Consider the following 19,162-nt stretch of genomic DNA (forward strand, 5'->3'; position numbering starts at 1 on the left):
TTTACCTTTTCTCACCTGGCGCCCAAACGGAAAGAGATAATGAAGAATGGATGGTATTTTTGAGTTCAGTGGACCATTAATTACCCTACTTTTTCTTGCATATTAGAGAAAACACTGTTAGAGGGTTAAGGAAATCACTCATCGAGATCGAGTAAGGAACGTAGCCGTTCGTGAGAAGCTAAGAGTCGACGAGTTGTTTTATCGAGTTGATAGATTACAACTTCTATATGAAAACACATGAATGTAGAAAGATTTCCCAAAGGACAAGGTGGCTGAATCAAATTCAGGATTTTGCCTTGGATCGCCTTTTGGAATCGTATCCGAACATCTTCCTGATGTTATAGGCCCGCGACTCCAATAAGGATAAATGATTGAAAATCATGATGATGATGAGGTCAAATTAAAGGAATTACGGAAAATACGAAGTGTTCGAAGCTAAAGTGCGTGCGAAAGTGAATGCTTTGCCCTACTTGGCACAATTCCTGCGGATATTACGATAATCGTGCTATATGATGTTCATATAATTTTTTCTAGTCTTATAATTTAATTTATTAGGCTGGATAAAGAGTGTCAAAATTGATTATTTTTAATCAATATATAATTGCTTAATTGAAGCCTCTCACAAAAAGGACATTCAATTGAATATTTAGTAGTTATTTAACCCATATATGGCAAACACAAGATTCTCAGCCACCACAAGAGCCCTGTAATTGCCTATCGCATGGTGTTGTAGTTTGAGGCGTCGCTGTGCGTCCGTCGCGTAGGAAATTTAAATCAACAAAGACAGTGTGGGGGAGAAAAAGCCGCGAAATTCTCTCATATTTCAGTCAGAAACGAGTCACTCTCCAAGAAAGTGGATTTAACGAATTCTTAGTCGTCCGGATATAGCGCTAAAAAGGTTTTGTACTAGTGAGAATGTGTCATAGTTTAGCCTTGTCCAGTGAATATTCCCATTTTTAGTGCTTTCTCCGGAGACGTTATTTCTTTTTTTTTGGGGTATAATGTGGTTGCGTGCTGCAATTGCCAATGAGATGTCTTGTATCTGGAAAATTTAAATATAGCCCCAGAAATAGACGATATGGGGACGATTTGTGTTGTGTGTGATGGGTCTGTCTCCTTCACATTCTGCATGCTCAAAAGTGCCTCCAGTTATTTAAAAATAGTCCCTTGGTGCCTCTTATAGGAAGACCAAAGAGTCTATTTGAGTGTGGTTTGTGGGGCATTCGACTTGAAAATCTTGGGGAAGACATTAATAAATTTTAATAGTGAATTTTGTATAGTTTATTGAGCTGCATTGAGTGCGCCAAAGTGATTATTTTATGGGATATATTAGGGAGAAAGAAGGGTGAAGAGGTATTTGTTGGAAATTGATTTAACAAGGAAAAATGTGAAATCAATAATTCACAATTCCATAACTTTGCGCGGGTGGAGCAAAACATTCTCCTATTAGCTTCTATGCCCATCTATTCCCTGCTATCCTCGATTTTTTTTTCTGGGATTCTACCCAACAAATGCCGCAATTAGAAAAGAACAAAATTGTGTTCGTGTGAACTTTCTGTGCATATTTGAAGGTTGCACCGCATGTTCCACACCCTCAATAATTGATAGTGGTGCCTTACAACTTGGAATTAAATTCTATGTACAGGAGTGAATCGAAAATGATAGATTTATTTCAACATTCGGTGAAAGTGGATTTTCCGATCAGTGTGTGGCCAACAGTGGTGGTTTCTGTGTCGCTGTAAACTGGGAAGAATTCCCTGGAAAAAAAGGCATGAAAATGGAAAGTGAAGGGAGCTCAACAGCCAGCACCGTCAGTGGAGTCTACCAGAATATCTTAAAGGTACTTTATGCTTATAGGATGCACTGAACCATCAACATTGCGTAGTCAGGCAGAAAATTAATTCCGTCATCAATCATTATTTTCATTCATTTCTCCCGTGGAATTTATATTAATCCGTCTGTTAAATTCCTTTTGCACCCTTTTCTTCCAGAGTCCCGCACCAATTTGCATGTTCTATTTCTCCCATCCATTTGGGATATCATCTCCTGTTGGTGCGACAAGTGGAAAATTATCATCAACCCCAAAAGACAGTAATAACGAAAGGAAGAACCAGGTGAGGAAAGCCAATCGAAGGATTGGAGGTGATCAAGTGCGAAAAACACCTCTTATTCCATGGCCAAGAGATACCTGGCGCCGTGAATTCTCCCTTCCGCCACTCATTCAGCTCATTGCACGGAGAAATGGTAAGTTTTCAATGTCCCTAAATCCCTTTTAGGGGAATGTAGGCATGGTTCGCACAGAGTGAACCTTCAAACGATGCGAATTTTTTCTTTGTTTGCAAAGAGCTGACTTACCAATTCTCATCTCTTCTCATGAACTTAATAATTATCTATCTTATGGCTAAGAAATGACGAACTAGCTCTTTGCAAACAGAGAGAAAGTTTGCGTTGTTTGAAGGTTCACTCTGTGCGAACCATGCCTATATTCCCCTACATCTGCTATATTTTCTTTCACTCTCTTTTAGTAAAGAAAGAGAAATAAAAAATAAAAGGATCGATTAGAAAACATAAAACCAAATTTATATGGAGAGCCAATGTGTATTATCTCAGATAAGATCAATTTTAAATTTTCACCTATTTTATCTCTTCAAAATATTCATAAATTAATCCTTATTGCTTTTTATCGAAAAACGCTAAAACCTTTATTAATTGCCCGAAAACAGTTTCATGGAACCCGAGAAGTCAGAAAACTTTATTAGTTGCTTAATAAAACTTTAATAAAACTTTTCCTTACAATTAACATGAATTGGCATTTTTTTGATAGTTGATAACATATTATGTTAACCCTTTGAGGACGGGTGGCGGTGGTTCATGTACATATCACTAAAACAGTATTTTTCACTCATATACTTATAAAGAATAAAAAAAAACAAACGATCAGTAAAAAAATTGAACTAGATTAGTAGGGGAGACTGGGGCAAAACTTGTCAAAACGCATATTTAATTCTTTCACGAGCTTTGAGAAAACTTAAACGTTTTATAATGAGCATATTCTTATAGGAAATTTACTACTCTACAACATTGCAAAAAACTGTTTTCCTCTATCTCGAAAGAAATGTGATTTTCGAATCATTTTCTTAAAATCAATTTTGTGGAGATTCTCAAAATTGCTGGGGAAAATTTTGACAGTCTTCTCTTCGGATAATTTGACGTTTTACTCTCGCAAACGTTAAAAATATTAAATAGACCGGTGGCAGCCAAAATCCCGAATGTTCAATAGGGCGTTTCAACTAGAAAAAAATTTTTTGGCACTATTCTCTCGGTGCTGTATTTGATGAGACAAGAAAGTTTTTCTTCTACGACCATATGATCAGACGCTGTTTAGAGGTGGCTGAACGACCTTCTCTGTAGTGTAAAATCCGGTAAAATCAGAAATTTGTTCTACAGAGAGGGTCGTTCAGCCACCTCTAAACAGCGTCTGATCATATGGTCGTAGAAGAAAAACTTTCTTGTCTCATCAAATACAGCACCGTGAGAATAGTGCCAAAAATTTTTTTTCCTAGTTGAAACGCCCTAATGTTCAAAATCCTGAAAGGGATGAAATTATATGGGGAAAATGTTTAGAATAATTTTCCAAGACACATAAGATTTCTCACTGCCTACAGAAAGCGCGGCTGCAATCGTGGGAGTAGCTATGACACTTTTAAGAATTCGGGACTTTGGCTTTCGGGATTTTGACCGGGACCCCAAATAGACATATTTTTATAGAAAATTTATTCCTCTACAACTTTGTCGAAGATAATTTTTCTCTATCTTAACGAGAAATGTGCTTAAATTGAGCTAATCAGTATTGATATTTTCTGTAAGCCAAATATTCCAAAAATAGGGCTCAAACTTTCATTTTTTTTTATTTTACATAATTCTTCCTCAAATCCCTTGAAATTTTGTAAGTTTAAGAAGGTTCATGAAGGCTATCTATAATAAAAATTTCAAGCCTCAGTCTCTTTTATTTTAGAAAATAGTGAATATTGAAATTTTCGTTTTGACAAATTTTGCCTAAGTCTCCCCTACGTGTTAATGAAATCAAGTTTTACAGATTACCGAAAAAACTATTTTAAAAAACTACCATACATGCTTCTTATCTCAAATTATTGTTTAATCGTGAAAAAATAGTTATTTAACCATTCTAGAAATATCTACAAAAAGGAGTGTTAAGGGTAACTGTACCAAATTTCGGCATGCAAGCGCCAAAGCCTTCAGTTTAAATTGTACTCCCTCCGTTCCGAAATAAGTCGTACGGTTGGGAAAAATTCTTGTTCCGAAATAAGTCATACGTTTGGGAAAAATTGGGATTAAGGGAAGGTTTGTTGGTAATTTTTTTGTGTATCAACAATTATCTCTTGTAAGGAACTATTATTAATGTTCAGAACTAAAATTGGGGACCAGCCTTAATGGTAAGTTGAGGAACGAATGTCTTAAAAATATCTTATTTTTGCGTTTTATTTTCAATCTAAATTAAGTGCAAAATGGTGAGAGATAGAGACTTGGGACCTTCATTTGACACCCCCCCCCCCATAAGTTGAGTCTGGGGCCATTAATATGCCCCTACTTTTTCCCCCGCCCCTGTCCTACCCCTGAAAAATCGCACGACGTGTTTTCGACCAATTCCAAAAAAACATGGTTTTGGAGGGAAAGGGGAAATGGTAGGGGAAAAATGAGAAATATATTGATGGTCTCAGGGTCAACTTATGGGAGGTCCGCCTAAGGTCCCAAGTCCCTATCTTTAACCATTTAGCACCCAGATATTCAAACACATCAAAAAGGATGTTCTTTTCATTGTTCATTCTGCAAAATTTGAGCAATAAAAAATGTCATTTTTTCTTCATCATAACTTTTGAGTTCTACTTGTGCATACTACAAATTTAGAACAAATTCTAGTCTGTAATGTTAATCACAGTCCACTTTTTAGTAAATAACTATCTACCGGAGCTCTTTGAAAAAAAAAACGCGAAAAATGGACAACTGTAACTAATGGATTCCTCAACTTACCATCGTCGTAGGATCCCCATATTATCCCTGAACATGAAGGATAGTTTATACATATTCACAAATAACAAAAACTTTCTCTGAAACCATTCCTTAATCCCTATTTTTTCCTCAAACGTACGACTTATTTCGGAACGGAGGGAGTAATATTTTTAATACAAATTGAATTTTTTTGTTACTTCTTTTTAAGCAATGTTGCTTGATAATAATAATGATAATGATATATGATATTAATGATATTTTTAATACATTTAAAAATGTTTAAAAATATAGAAACAGCTTTGGGTAATATTTCGTCCTCCCTGATACTCAGAGTTCCTTGCCCTTCCGGAATTCTTTCAAAGTCTTTTTCACATCATATCGTTCGTAGTAGCCACATTCTTTTATTTTTTTCGTGGTTGTATATTCTTCAGAGTATGCAAAAACTAAAAATAAAATCATGGAAATTTGAGGAACAAAAGGAGTGGTCGAAATTGCAAGCTGATCGAAATTTCGTACAATTACCCTATAAGAATTTCATGGTTTTGTCGGAGTAATTTAGAGATAAGCCTGATTCACTTTAAAAAATAAAGGACGACACTCTAAGGCATTTTAAGGACGACAGCATCAAAAGTTCGGTGTACGCAAAAATATTTTTTTCTGATTCTTTAGAACAAAACACAACTTGAGATGACCGTAGGAAAAATTTTATTTTTGGATCGTTCTTAAAGGGTTAAACAAGGTTTTGGGAGTTTTAATATATTTTAAAACGGATGTTGTAACTGAAATTCAATTTCTGGATACATTAACTCTTTACAAAACAAACGGTTTCTTAGGGGTAGGGGAGAGTCGTCTGCCTTCAAACGAAAAATGGAGTTCCAAATTTAAGATTTTTTTCTGAAGAATCCACAAAATGGATTTTATTTTCTACTACACCAAAAAATTCTCTTGTTCATTCAGCGTATATGCTTACCTCATTTAGCACTTACAAGTCCTCAGTCTTTCCTTCTGAGGAAATTTAAAAAGTGATGTCGATTTGTATGAAGGCAGCTGGCATAGTCTGCCTTCAAACGCGAGGCAGCTGCCTTTTAATGTTTTTTTTCACTGAGAATATTGAATCAATAAAACTAAATGGGCTATAAATGATTAGATTGAAGCCTAACGCACTCACTAAAATCATCACTGAAGTCAAAAGACATTAAACAATAACTTTTCTTCACATTTTTCTGAAGAACTGTTTTGCACTTGAAAATTTGGAAGAAAAAGCCATTGAAGTTGAAAATTGTCAACTTGAAACATCCCGGCCGGAGCAAGACAGCAGGTTATAAGTATTTGTATGACGTTCGTCAGAGAAAAGTAGGAGTTCGATTTCACATGTTTTGATGTATGGAAAGATAGGATTTAAAAGCACACGACATTAGCATTTAACACTTCGAAGAACCCTAACTAAAAGTGTCACGGAAGGACCAAGTGGCAGCCGCTGCCACTTATCGGATTTTACATAATATTTTAATATTTTTACATATATTTTAACATTCGGAGCCTCAGTCAGTTCTTTTCTGGTGTCTGAATCAGAAATTTCATCTCCTTGGGTACTGTATCTAAAGATTTTTAACCATTCGATGTTTTCATTTTTATCAGAATCATGGCGTCAGGGAAAGTGGTGTGCCTTTTAATACGGCAGCCTTTGAATATTTCAATTTTTCTCTTATTTTTCAAAGCAGAAATTCTACATATGAACAATAGTTAATACTATTAACTATTTTCTATTAACTTCGCTTAACAAAATGGATTTTGAGCTTTGGTAAATAAGAGAAAAATTGAATAATTCCCATAATTATTCATATTTCATACATATTTCCCAATTCAATATTTCCCATAATTCTTCTCAATAATTTGCAAAAACACTTTCAATTTGTTCTTTTAAGGCTTTTATACACTAACAATCAAGAAAATTACATCTGCAGAACGTCAAACTCCCATATAAAGTGCATATGGCAGCAACTGCCACTTGGTCCTTCCGAGTGCAGTTTTTTGTTTTTGCAATATATTTACACTAATATTTAATTTTTATTAAAAATTTTATAACGAAAAAATAGCCAGATAAATTCTGCACGCATTCTATCGGGTCTCCAGGCGAAATAATATATTCTTCACTATAAAGAATAAAATTGAAAATTAAATTGGCAGCGGCTGCCACTAGGGTCCTTCCAAGTGTTAAAGGCTGCTGCAGGGTGATATTTGCAAATTTTTGCCACCCACAAAAATTGTGTCATCTGAACCAAAATGTATTAACAGAAATATTAAGCCTGATTAACCTTCTATGTGTCACAATGGAAGATTTATTTGTAAAATGATTTTTACTATGAAAAATCACATGATTTGTGGAACATCAAAATTACAGTTTAGAGCTCATTTTCATTTTTTTTTTGATCTAGCATCTAGGAAATAGGAGCTAGGCTCTCCATTTTTTGATGATTTGTGAGGATGATGGATAGCTACCTAATAGTTAATAGAATATAATTTATGCTTTTGAGAACAACGAAAAAATCGCAACATTTGAAGGCTGCTGCATTTAAAGGCAGACGACTTTCCCCTACCATCGGTACCATAAGAAAACTCAAATTTCTGTGATGATATAATTTTTAATCATTAAAAATTAATTGGTTCGCTTAGTCATAGTTTTACTAACATTTTTTATGGTAGGAGGGGCTGGGGCAAAAAGTCACAAATCGAAAATTTCAAAATTCAATATCTTCCAAGTTGTATGTTTCTTAGAATTCGAACAAAAAATTTAGAAAACAAAAAATATCAAAATTTTAGCCCTATTTTTGAAATATTTTCCTTGAAGAATATATCAATTATTACCTACTTATTATTCAAAATTTATTCACTGATGATTATTTGCTAAATGACTTGAATTCTTTGAATACGAAGCCGCTATCTATTTTAGAATTTTACAAAGATTCTTCTCTCAATAAATCTTTTTGTTGAGAACGACCACTTGGGGTAAAAAGTAACAAAAGGTATGGAGCAAAAAGTAAGAAAAACCGAAACAATTTATGATGTCTCATCGCAAAAAAAACATCAATGCCGTGTCGCCGCTTGTTGTTTGCATTGGTCAAACATTTTGCAGCTTTTTGTGTGTTTTTTTCTAAAATTCTTTGAAAAACATTTTTATCGTTCAAATAAAGAAAAGTGTGTTTTACAAAGGTGTAGAGGAATAAATTTCCTATAAGAATATGTTATCTAGGATTTTTTTTTTAAATTTACAGTATCCCGTAACAAAGCGAATCAAAATATGATAATATCCTATGCTTGATACTATTTGCCCCAGCATTTTTGAGAATGGTCACAAAATTACGTTTTATAAAACGGCTCGATAAATGTATTTCCTTAAAAAATAGAAGAAAATTACTTTCACAAAGTTGTAGAGCGGTAAATTTCCTATAGAACTGCGCTGATTAGAAATTTCTGGGGCGTTCGACTAGTTTGTACAGTAGAGTCTCTCAAATCTGAATCTCTCAAATTCGAACGACGTTTGGATTCAAAATGTCAATTGTGAGGTTATGTTAAAAAGTTCGTATTCTTGATGAATGAAAATCATATTTATGTGCTCCTTCCTGAATGTTTACATACATTATGGTCGTGTAAAATGAAAAGGAAGTATGTTACCACTAAGACTTGCGAGAAAGTACGGGAATTTGATACAAAGTACAATTTAATCTCACACAAATTTCGTTAATTTTGAAAAAATCGTTCGAATTTGGGAGGTGAGAAATGTCAAAAATACCCCCCGAGCGTTCGAATTTAAGAGACTCTACTGTAAAAAAATTAAAATGTCCGTTTTGTGACTTTTTGCCCCAGTCTCCCCTACTATGTCGTGACTTTTCAAGTACGTTTTGCTCAGTGTTTGCCTTTATCTATCAAATGATTAAAATATGTAACAACTTTTACTAATTATGCCAATATAGTCCATTTCGAAAGTTCAACAATGAAAATGATTAATGTCAAAATAGTTTAATAATAGCTTTTGACACAGAATATTGCAGTATGAATCATAGAATTTTAGCATAGAATTTTTATATCTATAAAATTTTTATTTAAATATATTCCAACTGTGATATTTTAATCACTTGATATCCTTTACATTAGCTAGAGCTAGAGCTAATCTTCACAAAAAAAAAAACAAATCACATTTTGTTGGCGAGTTTTTACACGTGTGCGAAAGTATTCACCTTTTGGAGTGCGTGTTCGTGTCTGTAATCGATTTTACTACGAGAAACATAATGCTATAAATTGAGCACCCCATGCCTTCCAATTCTTATCACAAGCTCCTTAGGGGATGGGGTGGAAATTGAGAGTATTTCTCGATAATTTTATGGGCTGTTTTTATGAACGGAAGTAATTTATAATGTTTCACCGTGTGCATCAATCTTCAAAACTTTGCATTGAATCCCTTGATGTAGTAAAGTGATTTAGGGGGATGGTCCTTGATGGGAATTGATATTAATCACCTTTCGTTCGTGCTGATGAAAAGAATTGTGGCAATAGGTTCTTGAATGGATGAATAAGAAACTCTCATATTAATATTTTATTCGGAAAAAAATACTTTCTTAAAGTGTTTACTTATAGGAGGTTATAGGTCTAAATCTTGTGTAATAAATTATATATAATTGAAGTTGTATGTAGTGGTTATATGGACTTATCAGATATGATTATCTGTGATAATGAAATTGTATAAAATTGTACGAAAAGAAATGAAGAATAGCACCCTGAATTTTGTGAAACATCCGTGAAACATTGATGTGAAATTGGCGGGAAAATTTAGTTGCTTCGCCTATCAGCCACATGAGCGCTACTGAGGCAGAAGCACTCCCGGCTTTTCTCTGTTGCTGGAGTATCAGTTTGTTTGAATTCGTCGCGTGGATACGTTGAGTTGGTCATCATCGATTTCTTTTAGCCGGCAACTCAATTGACTATCGTGTCGTGTTAAAAATAAATACCTTGAGCCTAAATAGAGCTGTTTGGCAGGTGTAGTGACTGTTGTTGCGATAAAAAGTGCCGATAGATGAAAGAATGCTACAAATTGATTGTGCTCTTATGCAATTTTAATGTATCACCTTTAAAAATAAAGCCCAAATAGGGGCGGAAAATCCATCTTCTTGGAAACAAGGTGGAAATATACCACAGTTATGCTGAAAAAGATATCTGTGGGCGAAAATTCACTGTAAATTTGATGAGAAACTGGTGGAAATTCAGTGCGGAAAACGTTTGCTAAAAGTACACAATAGACTCTTATTTGAGGTGAGTTGTACATTCAAGTGGTTCGTGGATTTTGTGGTGTTTTCCTGTGAAAAGTTTAAAAGATAAAATATCACCTTTTGCGGTGAAAATGACCCCACCGTGAATTTAACCACTATGGAAATCCTTCACATGAAAATGTATACAGAACTTTATTAGATTTGTGACATATACAACATTCCATGACTATGTCGTATGCATGTTTTCAATTAATTACCATCCCCTTTCACAAAAAAAAATAAAAGAAAAAAAAAATTCACTCATTCAACGCGTGAGCAATTAAAGTCACATAAATTGAAAATATAAATTCCAATGTAAACTTTCATAATACGATTTTTGGGAGTTGAAGACAAAAATGTTTGGTATTTAATTATAACACGAGCGAATAAGACAAGTATAAATTATAGGTAAGAGTGTCACAATTTCTCAGCAAAAGAAGTAAATATTTACGCACTTGGAATCTCATCCCATACCACTCTGTTGTGTCAGAAAATTTATTTACTTGAGATAGAAAAGTAATTATCTTGGGATTTACTGTCTCCCCTAAATCCAACAAAATGCAGTTTTGATAACAATCACGTTTTAGATGTCGCATCCAAAGGTGACCATTATGAACAATGACTCCTATTATTGAGATATTTATTTAAATGGCTTTGAGGGCTAGAAGTTTTCGCAGGATTCACATAGATATCAAATCGGAGAATTCACCATTTAATTGTAATACTATTTTATATAGGTTCAATAACCTTGTTATCGTGTTTGCAGGAAGTCTATGGAAGCTTATTGAAATTGTCACTTAAAGTTCCAAAAACACCTCCGGTTATAAATGTATATTTGTCATTAATTTTTTATTTTAAACTTTAAGCTGAATAAAAATAAAATTTTACCATGGTCAGTGTTGTTTAGATAAGTAATTGCTTCGTTAAACACACGAGTTTAACACTGGTTTCACGTTGATGCTTTAATCTAATTCTCTGCATAGATAAACAGCTCAAAACTAGTTTTCATTATAGTGAGGGAATTTGACGAATTAGTGTTATTTCCACAAAGTTATCACAGGTTAATTTTGTATAAATTAGGGTAGAGCAGGGTTATATTGAACCGAAATTTATCCATAGCAAGATTTTAAAGAAGTGTGAATACCAAGAAGCACAATACGACTATAGGGGGACATGGGGCTACTTTGAACTGTGAGGCTACATTGTTATACGAACAATTGTGGATCTAAATAAAATAATTGTTAGGACCATCTTCATTTAGAAATGGGCGAAAAATCATCGACCGCTCAGAATGAGAAACGAATAACTCGCAGTAAGCAAATTTTACAGGAGATCGATTTGAAGCTGAGATTTTACATGCAGAGTATAGGACTTTTGAAGTTTATAATCTTTATAACTTTCAAAATAATTATCTTTCAAGTATAATAATAATTACAGGGAAGATAGAGGGTATAAAGAAGTATCCAAAAACCGCATTAAACGATTTTTGTAAAAAATCGAGTTGTTCGACTTATATTCTGAGTAGTCGATATATCGATGTAGCTCCACAGCTGAAAGTGGCCCCAGCTCCCCTTACATCGACGTTTAACGGTCCACCACTGCAAAGCGGTGCAAGCGCAAAACCAAATGCAAGCGCAAAACTCAGTTTGAAATGTAATATTTTTATATTAAAATGAATGTTTTTGTGAATTATTTTTAAGGAATATTGCTTGGAATTTTGTAGTGTAAATAGTATATCATCTTTGTTTTCTTTAAAATCATTCTTTATACTTTTTAAAATGAATAAAAATATATATACATAACTTTTGGTAATATTTCGGTCACCTTGATTCTCATAATTCCTTGCCCTTCTGGAATTATTAAAAAGTCTTTTTCACGTCATCTCGTTCGTCAAAGCTGCATTTTTAATTTTTCATCATTGTATAATCTTTAGAGAATGCAAAAAGTAAAAATTCATGGAAATTTGAAAGACAGCAGAAGTGACCGAAATTGCAAGCCGGTCGAAATTTGGTACAGTTCCAAATGAAAGACCAGTGACTGTTTATTGTGATGTCATCAACAAAAATATTAATAGTCCCTTTTTGATTATATGTTTATTTCTTGTCTTTTCCCTTGTTTTTTTTTAATAATGTTCATCAGCAAATAAGATATTTAATATATTATATGAATAATAATATAGTCAATTAAATTGTGATAATGAGAATAATTTGGCCTAATTGGATAAGGTCAGATCTTACCTCGAATAACAGACTCTGGGACTAAATACAAAGAATTTCATAGTTAGAAATTATCGACGAACGTGTCAAAATCCTAAATAATAAACAAATTTTTGTGTTATTTTAAAATCTAAATTGATTATTTGCCTTAATATTTAATCTTAAATCATTTTCTTTTCAAAAATCTTACTTGATAATTAGAGAAATAAAGCTATATATAGCCAAACTTTAGATCTGAAACCTGTTTAAATCAAAAATGTGTTAAACAATTCTGAAGTCATTTACGGTTTAACCCTTTAAAGACGAGAAGATCAAAAATTAGGTGTCAGAAAAAATGTTATTTGACTTCTTTTAGAGCATATATAATTTTTAGATTACCGTAAGAAAAAAAAATTGTTTTAGGTCACCGGTGACCCAGTCGTCCTTAAAGGATTAAACTGAGAAGTGGCTATGTTCGTTTTAGTAAAGTCAGTTTCATTCACGCACTGGTAAGTTAAATTTGCAAAAACTTTCATCACGTGTACTTGTTCTTGCTACTTGAGTTGTAGCCATTGTAATCCCTTGTGAATATAAATATGCATCACAAGGCAAGATATCCACTAATAACTCAGCGAGTAAAACCTCTAATAGATTGAGGCTAACCCTCGAAAATATTTAGCCCGTTTAATTTGCCGATAAAGGGTCATGTTTGTCAGACAAACAAAAATGCACGAACAATATGAGCTTTTTTGTGGGTTATACGAATTACGAACATTTCGTAAGTCAATTTTTAGAACTGCTAGGCAAGGAGAATTTTTTTCATATCTTCTATTTTTCGGCTTCACCTTTTTTGTTACTTTAAGTAGGGGGAGATGGGGCTACTTTGAGCTGTGGGGCTACATTGTTATACGATTTTTTCGCAAATTTCTAATGGAAACTGGATTTTAATAAGATGATATAATTTGGATAGACAAAATAATTGTGGATCTAAATAAAATAATTGTAAGGACCAGCTTCATTTAAAAATAGGCGAAAAAGTCGTATATAACAATCTAGCCCCATAGCTCAAAGTAGCCCCACCTCCCTCCCTCTACTCCATAATCCTGTTATTGTTTTCTCATCAATATTTTTTTTGTCCAAAATATATATTTTATTACATTTTTATTTTAGGCATAGCTACTGTAGGGGAGACTGGGGCAAAACTTCTTTCACGAGCTCTGAGAAAACTTAAACGTTTTATAATGAGCATATACTTATAGGAAATTTACTGCTCTACAACATTGCAGAAGACTATTTTCCTCTATCTCGAAAGAAATGTGATTTTTGAATCATTTTCTTAAAGTCAATTTTGTAGAGAATCTCAAAATTGCTGGGGCAAATTTTGACAGTCTTCGGATAATTTGTGACGTTTTACTCTCGAAAACGTTAAAAATATCAAATAGTCATATTTTTATAGGAAATTTGTTCCTCTACAACTTTCTCAAAGATAATTTTTTTCTATCTTAACGAGAAATGTGCTTAAATTGAACTAATGAGTATTGATATTTTCTGTAAGACAAATATTCCAAAAATAGGGCTCAAAATTTAATTATTTTTTATTTTACATAATCCTTCCTCGAATCCCTCGAAACTTTGTAGGTTTAAGAAGGTTCATGAAGGCTATCTATAATAAAAATTTCAAGCCTCAGTCTCTTTTATTTTAGAAAATAGTGAATATTGAAATTTTCGTTTTGACAAATTTTGCCCCAGTCTCCCCTACTCTGAAAACAATACTCAATTTTTTGTTAAAATTTTGTCAAAGTGTATTCTTTCATATAAAACACTAAGGATTTTTTTCATAAATTGTGACTAACATCCTTTGACAAAAGTTTTACAAAAAGCATTTAGTAACTTTACAAATTCCCTTTTTTCAACGCAGTAAAGTAAATCGACCAAAACCAGTAGGAAGACCGGGGCAGAATTAGCCAACAAACGAAATTTATCATTGCTTATAATTTGTAGAAAAATGTTTGTATCAGGATAATAAATATGAAAGAATCTGTTTACTTAGAATAAGTAACTTCCACATTTTTTCTTTTAAGGAAAACTATAACATTCCACTGTTTAATTCTATCTGTGGCTAGTTCTGCCCCGGTTTCCTCTGCCTTGTAAATAGAGCTATTAAACCCCTCGAAACCAACACCACCATAAGAAAGTGTAATGCAATCTCTGAATTTACAAAAATAAGCTGATTAAATGATAGCTTATTTGTTCAACTATCTTTAACAAAATAAGTATTATTTTATAAATGCACTTATCTTACGCCACAAATCACCAAAACAGAAAACGTTTAATTATAGGGGGAGACAGGGCTATTTTGAACTCTAGGACTACAATAATTATATGATTTTTTCGCATATTTCTAAAGGAAGATGGGCCTTACACTTATTTTATTTGGTTCCACAATTATTTTGCAGAGCTAAATTACGTTATGTTGAAGCCTAGTTTCTTTTAAAAATATTCTTTACAAAATCGTATATCAATATGGTCCCACTGCTCGAAGTAGCCCCGCCTCCCCCTTCCCATAAGCAATAAGCATATCTTACCGAATTATCTTTAACTTTAGCTTTATCTCTGCAAATATTTACAAAATCTAACTGCATGTAGTTATCATTAATAATTATAATGCAATCATGTGGAGACTTTCTCTCCCAGATAAATAAGTGTACGGGAATTTTCCATTTTATATGGAAAATGAATAAGTCATCTTCACAAATTTTAACCATTGCAGTGAAAAGCAATGCGCCCAAATGCGCAATAAGATAAAAAGACAATACAGTAAATAATAGCTGAAAATTTTACTTAAAATTCCTCTCAAATAATTAGTTTTCAATTTTTCCCTAATTTTGTTTTGAATAATTTTTAGGATGAGCTTGAGAAATTCACCAGCTCGAGATGATTGATTACAACCACGACACTCTAACCGAAATGATGACAGATTTTAGAGTAAAAGCAAAAGAAAAACCTCACTTTCTGCTGAGTTTATGAAATTTTCCGCGGAATTTTCTTTCATCAATTCAATTTTCAGGCTGAAGATAAATTATTTGTGTCATATTGTGTTAACAAAAGTACCGGACACAATCACTAGGGATTGGAGAGATGAAGAAATTACCATAATTACAGAAAAACACGCCACTGACCATTTGGCAAAAAAGGCATCCTCCTGTATAGGAGAGATAGAGAATAAGAGTGGCTCAATATTCATTTTATGTTAGCAAATTGTGACACTCTGGCAACATGAAAAATTCATTGAAATGATTTTTACTTGCAGGTCGAAAAGTGCCAGATATTGAGGGGGTTTTAAGTACCATCAGACGCGCTTGGAACACTCCTAGTGAAGGACGTGGATCGATTTGTAGGTGAGTGATTCATTCAAATAGGATTTTAATGGAATTATCTCATGTTGAAGGAATCTTTTGCAATTGTCAATGGTTTCCTCAATGAAATTTCTTATCATTTTCCTAATTGATATTGCTTCCTTTACGATAGAAGAGAGCAAGCAAAAAATAAGAGACTCAATTTTTTTCCAAAAAATATCCTTTTCATCCGGAATATTCTCTTTTATGAACAATTTCCACCGAAAGGAAATTTTAGTGTGTTATATCAAAAACTAAAATAGCATCAGGGATTTTCACAAATTGCTATAACATTCGTAATCCTTTCCATTACACCCCCCCCCAACCATCCCTATGCCATCCCGTGGAAAACTTTTCGAGAGGGAAGGAAGTTCCCTCAGAGCATGAAATTTCAATTCACTCGCGCGAGGGTGCAAAAGTGTTCAATTGGAGTTGATGGATTCATCACTATGCCATTAAATGAAATAAAATTGATTCCGGCCTTGATTCCGGATGCCACAAGATTATCATTCAATTAATTTCACTGCCACGGAATTGGAAATTTAAGGTTCCATCCTCCAGATTTTGCTTTTAAAAACTTAACAGCAGTATGGGAGCAATTAATAAATTTAATTTTTTAAGTACTTATATGCTTTTACTCTGCACTTTGCTGATATTGGTCAAATTAATAGCGTACACAGAAGAAATTTAGTGTTATAAAGTTGATAATTCTTGGAAATTAACCCTTTAAGGACGATTGGAACACCGGTGTCCCATAAAGAAAATAATTTTCCCTGACTACCCAATGTTATTTTTTTCTTATGTCTGTACATAATTGTAAAGTAGAAGGTTAAGGATTTTTTGCAAGTCAAATATTGAAGCTCAAAAATGGCGAATTTTTAAATTTTCAAATTCATAATTGATTTTATTTATTTTTATACTTCCAATTTTTTTTAAACAAAACCCTTTTGGCAATAAAAACTACGATACTCACACGTAATATTTTTTCATTAAAGCGAAAAATATTATTCATTGGTATTTTCAGAAAAATTACTTAAATTTTTGGGCTATTTTTGTCCCTATCTTTCATAGAAGCACAAAATACACCGAATCAGATACTGTTGGACTTTCCAAGGTTAGATGTAAAACTTATCATTGATTATGTTTCTCAGTTTATTTTAATTGTTGATTTTCAGTCCGTAAAAAGTGTCTCGTCGTTAAAGGGTTAAAGATCAAAATCTTGGTGAATTAATTATGAGACTTCATATTTTTGCCTGGTCTTTGCATAGCAGATCCATACGTAATTTCTTGATTTGCAGATTACCTCATATAAACAAGATAAGATAAATTCTGAAATCAATGGATAATCAAGAAAACGCTTCCCAATTTTTGAATATTTTATTTAAAAAATTATTATGATTATGTCGCCGTTTAACATTAACGATGTTCGAATCCGAATCACATTCAGTGAGCTTTACCGCGACTTTACAACACACATCCTTGAACTGGTATCCTCACATAAAGCAAGAAAAACAGGGAATGTCAGAATTAGGGGAAGGTGGGGTAATATCAGGAAGAGCCAGCTGATAAGTGAGCTGAAATTTTCATGTCCCAAGAGCTCCAGTTTTGCTCATTAAAACTATTATCTTTAGTTTAGGTTCTGCAATTCATTTTATTAAACTGGATGAAAATCAGTTTTGAATAAAATTTCATAGTTAAGATTCTTTACAAAATCATTTTCTAGTGTTTAATAATATTAATAATATTGTCTAGCGCTGAATGAAATCTAATATTTTGTTTTAAAACCTGGAAGTACGTGAGGGTTAGGACTTAGGAATGTCCAATAATTTCCAATGTTCAAAATTTAAAATAACTCAGAAGATTCATTAAGGAAGTTTAGCATGTAATTTTCCTCAAAAACGTATAATAAATATTAAAAAAGTAAGATTTTTAAAGAAAATTAACTTTTTTTTTTAAGAATTATCAGAATTATAGAATACAAAATGATTACTATAGAGGAGAAGAAGCTCATCTTTCGAACATCGTCAGTATTTAAATATTGATTTTTTAAGTAAAAATTCTATTTATTAATAAAATAAATTAATATAAAATTAATAATAAAGAAAATACTTATTAGAATAGATATTTTCCTTTAGGAATAAAGAAAAAAAGGCAATATTCAAAGGCTCGCCACTCTTCCCTATATTTGATTTTTTTTCCTTATTTTATTGGATGATACATTGACAAAAAATTTGTAGGTTTACTTCAATAAAACCGGATTTATAAAAGTTAAAATATAACGAATTTAACAACAGCATACCTCCGAGTCTGTGTAACCGATTTTGATAATCTGGAGCACAAATTAAAAGTATCCACTGATAAAAATGAAAGGATCACCGAGGATCCTTTGAAAGTATCCCTGTTTTGACACTTATTTATCTCCGGAATAAATGATTAAAAACAATGAAAAAGTCATCTTTGGTATTCGCTCAGGCGAGGGACATATGATATGAGGAATAAGTTTACGATTAAACGTAATCTGACGTGATAAATGTGCATATAAAATTTGAAGAGACACTAGTGATCCTTTAAAAAGATCAAATACGATCCATCCTTTTGAAAAGGATCAAATATGATCCAATTTGATCCTTTCGTTTTTACAAGTGTCACAAAATTATTATCTTTCTAGAACGTAAAAACCAATCTTCATAACACAAAATCTGAAATACGAGTATCTTGATTCTCGAAATGATTCTCAATCGCAAGACTTATTTTTGGTAATACCGGTACCCCAGTCACCCTAAAGGAGTTAAAATTGTGAAAAACTAGGATTTTATATTTATGTATACTCATGACTTGTTTGTAATTGCGTAACTGTTATATTTGTAATCTATTATTTTTTGCTGGACATTAATGATCTTAACTAAAATGTAATTTTAGTTTTTTTTTAACTATACTCAAACTGTAATGTTTTACTTACACCTAAGCAAGTATTCTATGCCGTATTATTTTTAATCGTAATGAAATTACGAATAGTAAATGCAAATTTTCAGTAGTAAAAAAGTTTAGGAGAGACCGGGGCAGATTAGCTAGCAAATGAAATTTTTCATTGTATATAATTTGTAAAAAAAAGGTTTGTATCAGGCTGATAACTATTTCACTGAATAGTTAGGGAAATATATATTCAGAATATAGAGTGGTTTTCTCAATATTCCTTCGAAGGCAGGCTATAACATCCCACTGTATAATACCATCCGTGGCTAAA

The 19,162-nt window shown here is 32.8% G+C and overlaps 1 protein-coding gene across 1 annotated transcript in view; it reads left to right on the top strand.

Moving 5' to 3' along the window:
• The first annotated feature begins 1,649 nt into the window (after positions 1 to 1,649).
• Positions 1,650 to 19,162, top strand: part of LOC129807770 (uncharacterized) — a 48,030-nt gene continuing 30,517 nt past the window's right edge. Inside the window, exons 1-3 of the mRNA XM_055857290.1 lie at positions 1,650 to 1,840; positions 1,992 to 2,244; positions 15,834 to 15,921. Of these exons, the coding sequence (XP_055713265.1) occupies positions 1,772 to 1,840; positions 1,992 to 2,244; positions 15,834 to 15,921 (410 nt within the window). The 5' untranslated portion in view covers positions 1,650 to 1,771. The remainder of the gene's footprint in view (positions 1,841 to 1,991; positions 2,245 to 15,833; positions 15,922 to 19,162) is intronic.

This window comes from Phlebotomus papatasi, chromosome 1 (genome assembly GCF_024763615.1).
Source record: "Phlebotomus papatasi isolate M1 chromosome 1, Ppap_2.1, whole genome shotgun sequence".
NCBI classification, from domain to species: Eukaryota; Metazoa; Arthropoda; class Insecta; order Diptera; family Psychodidae; genus Phlebotomus; species Phlebotomus papatasi.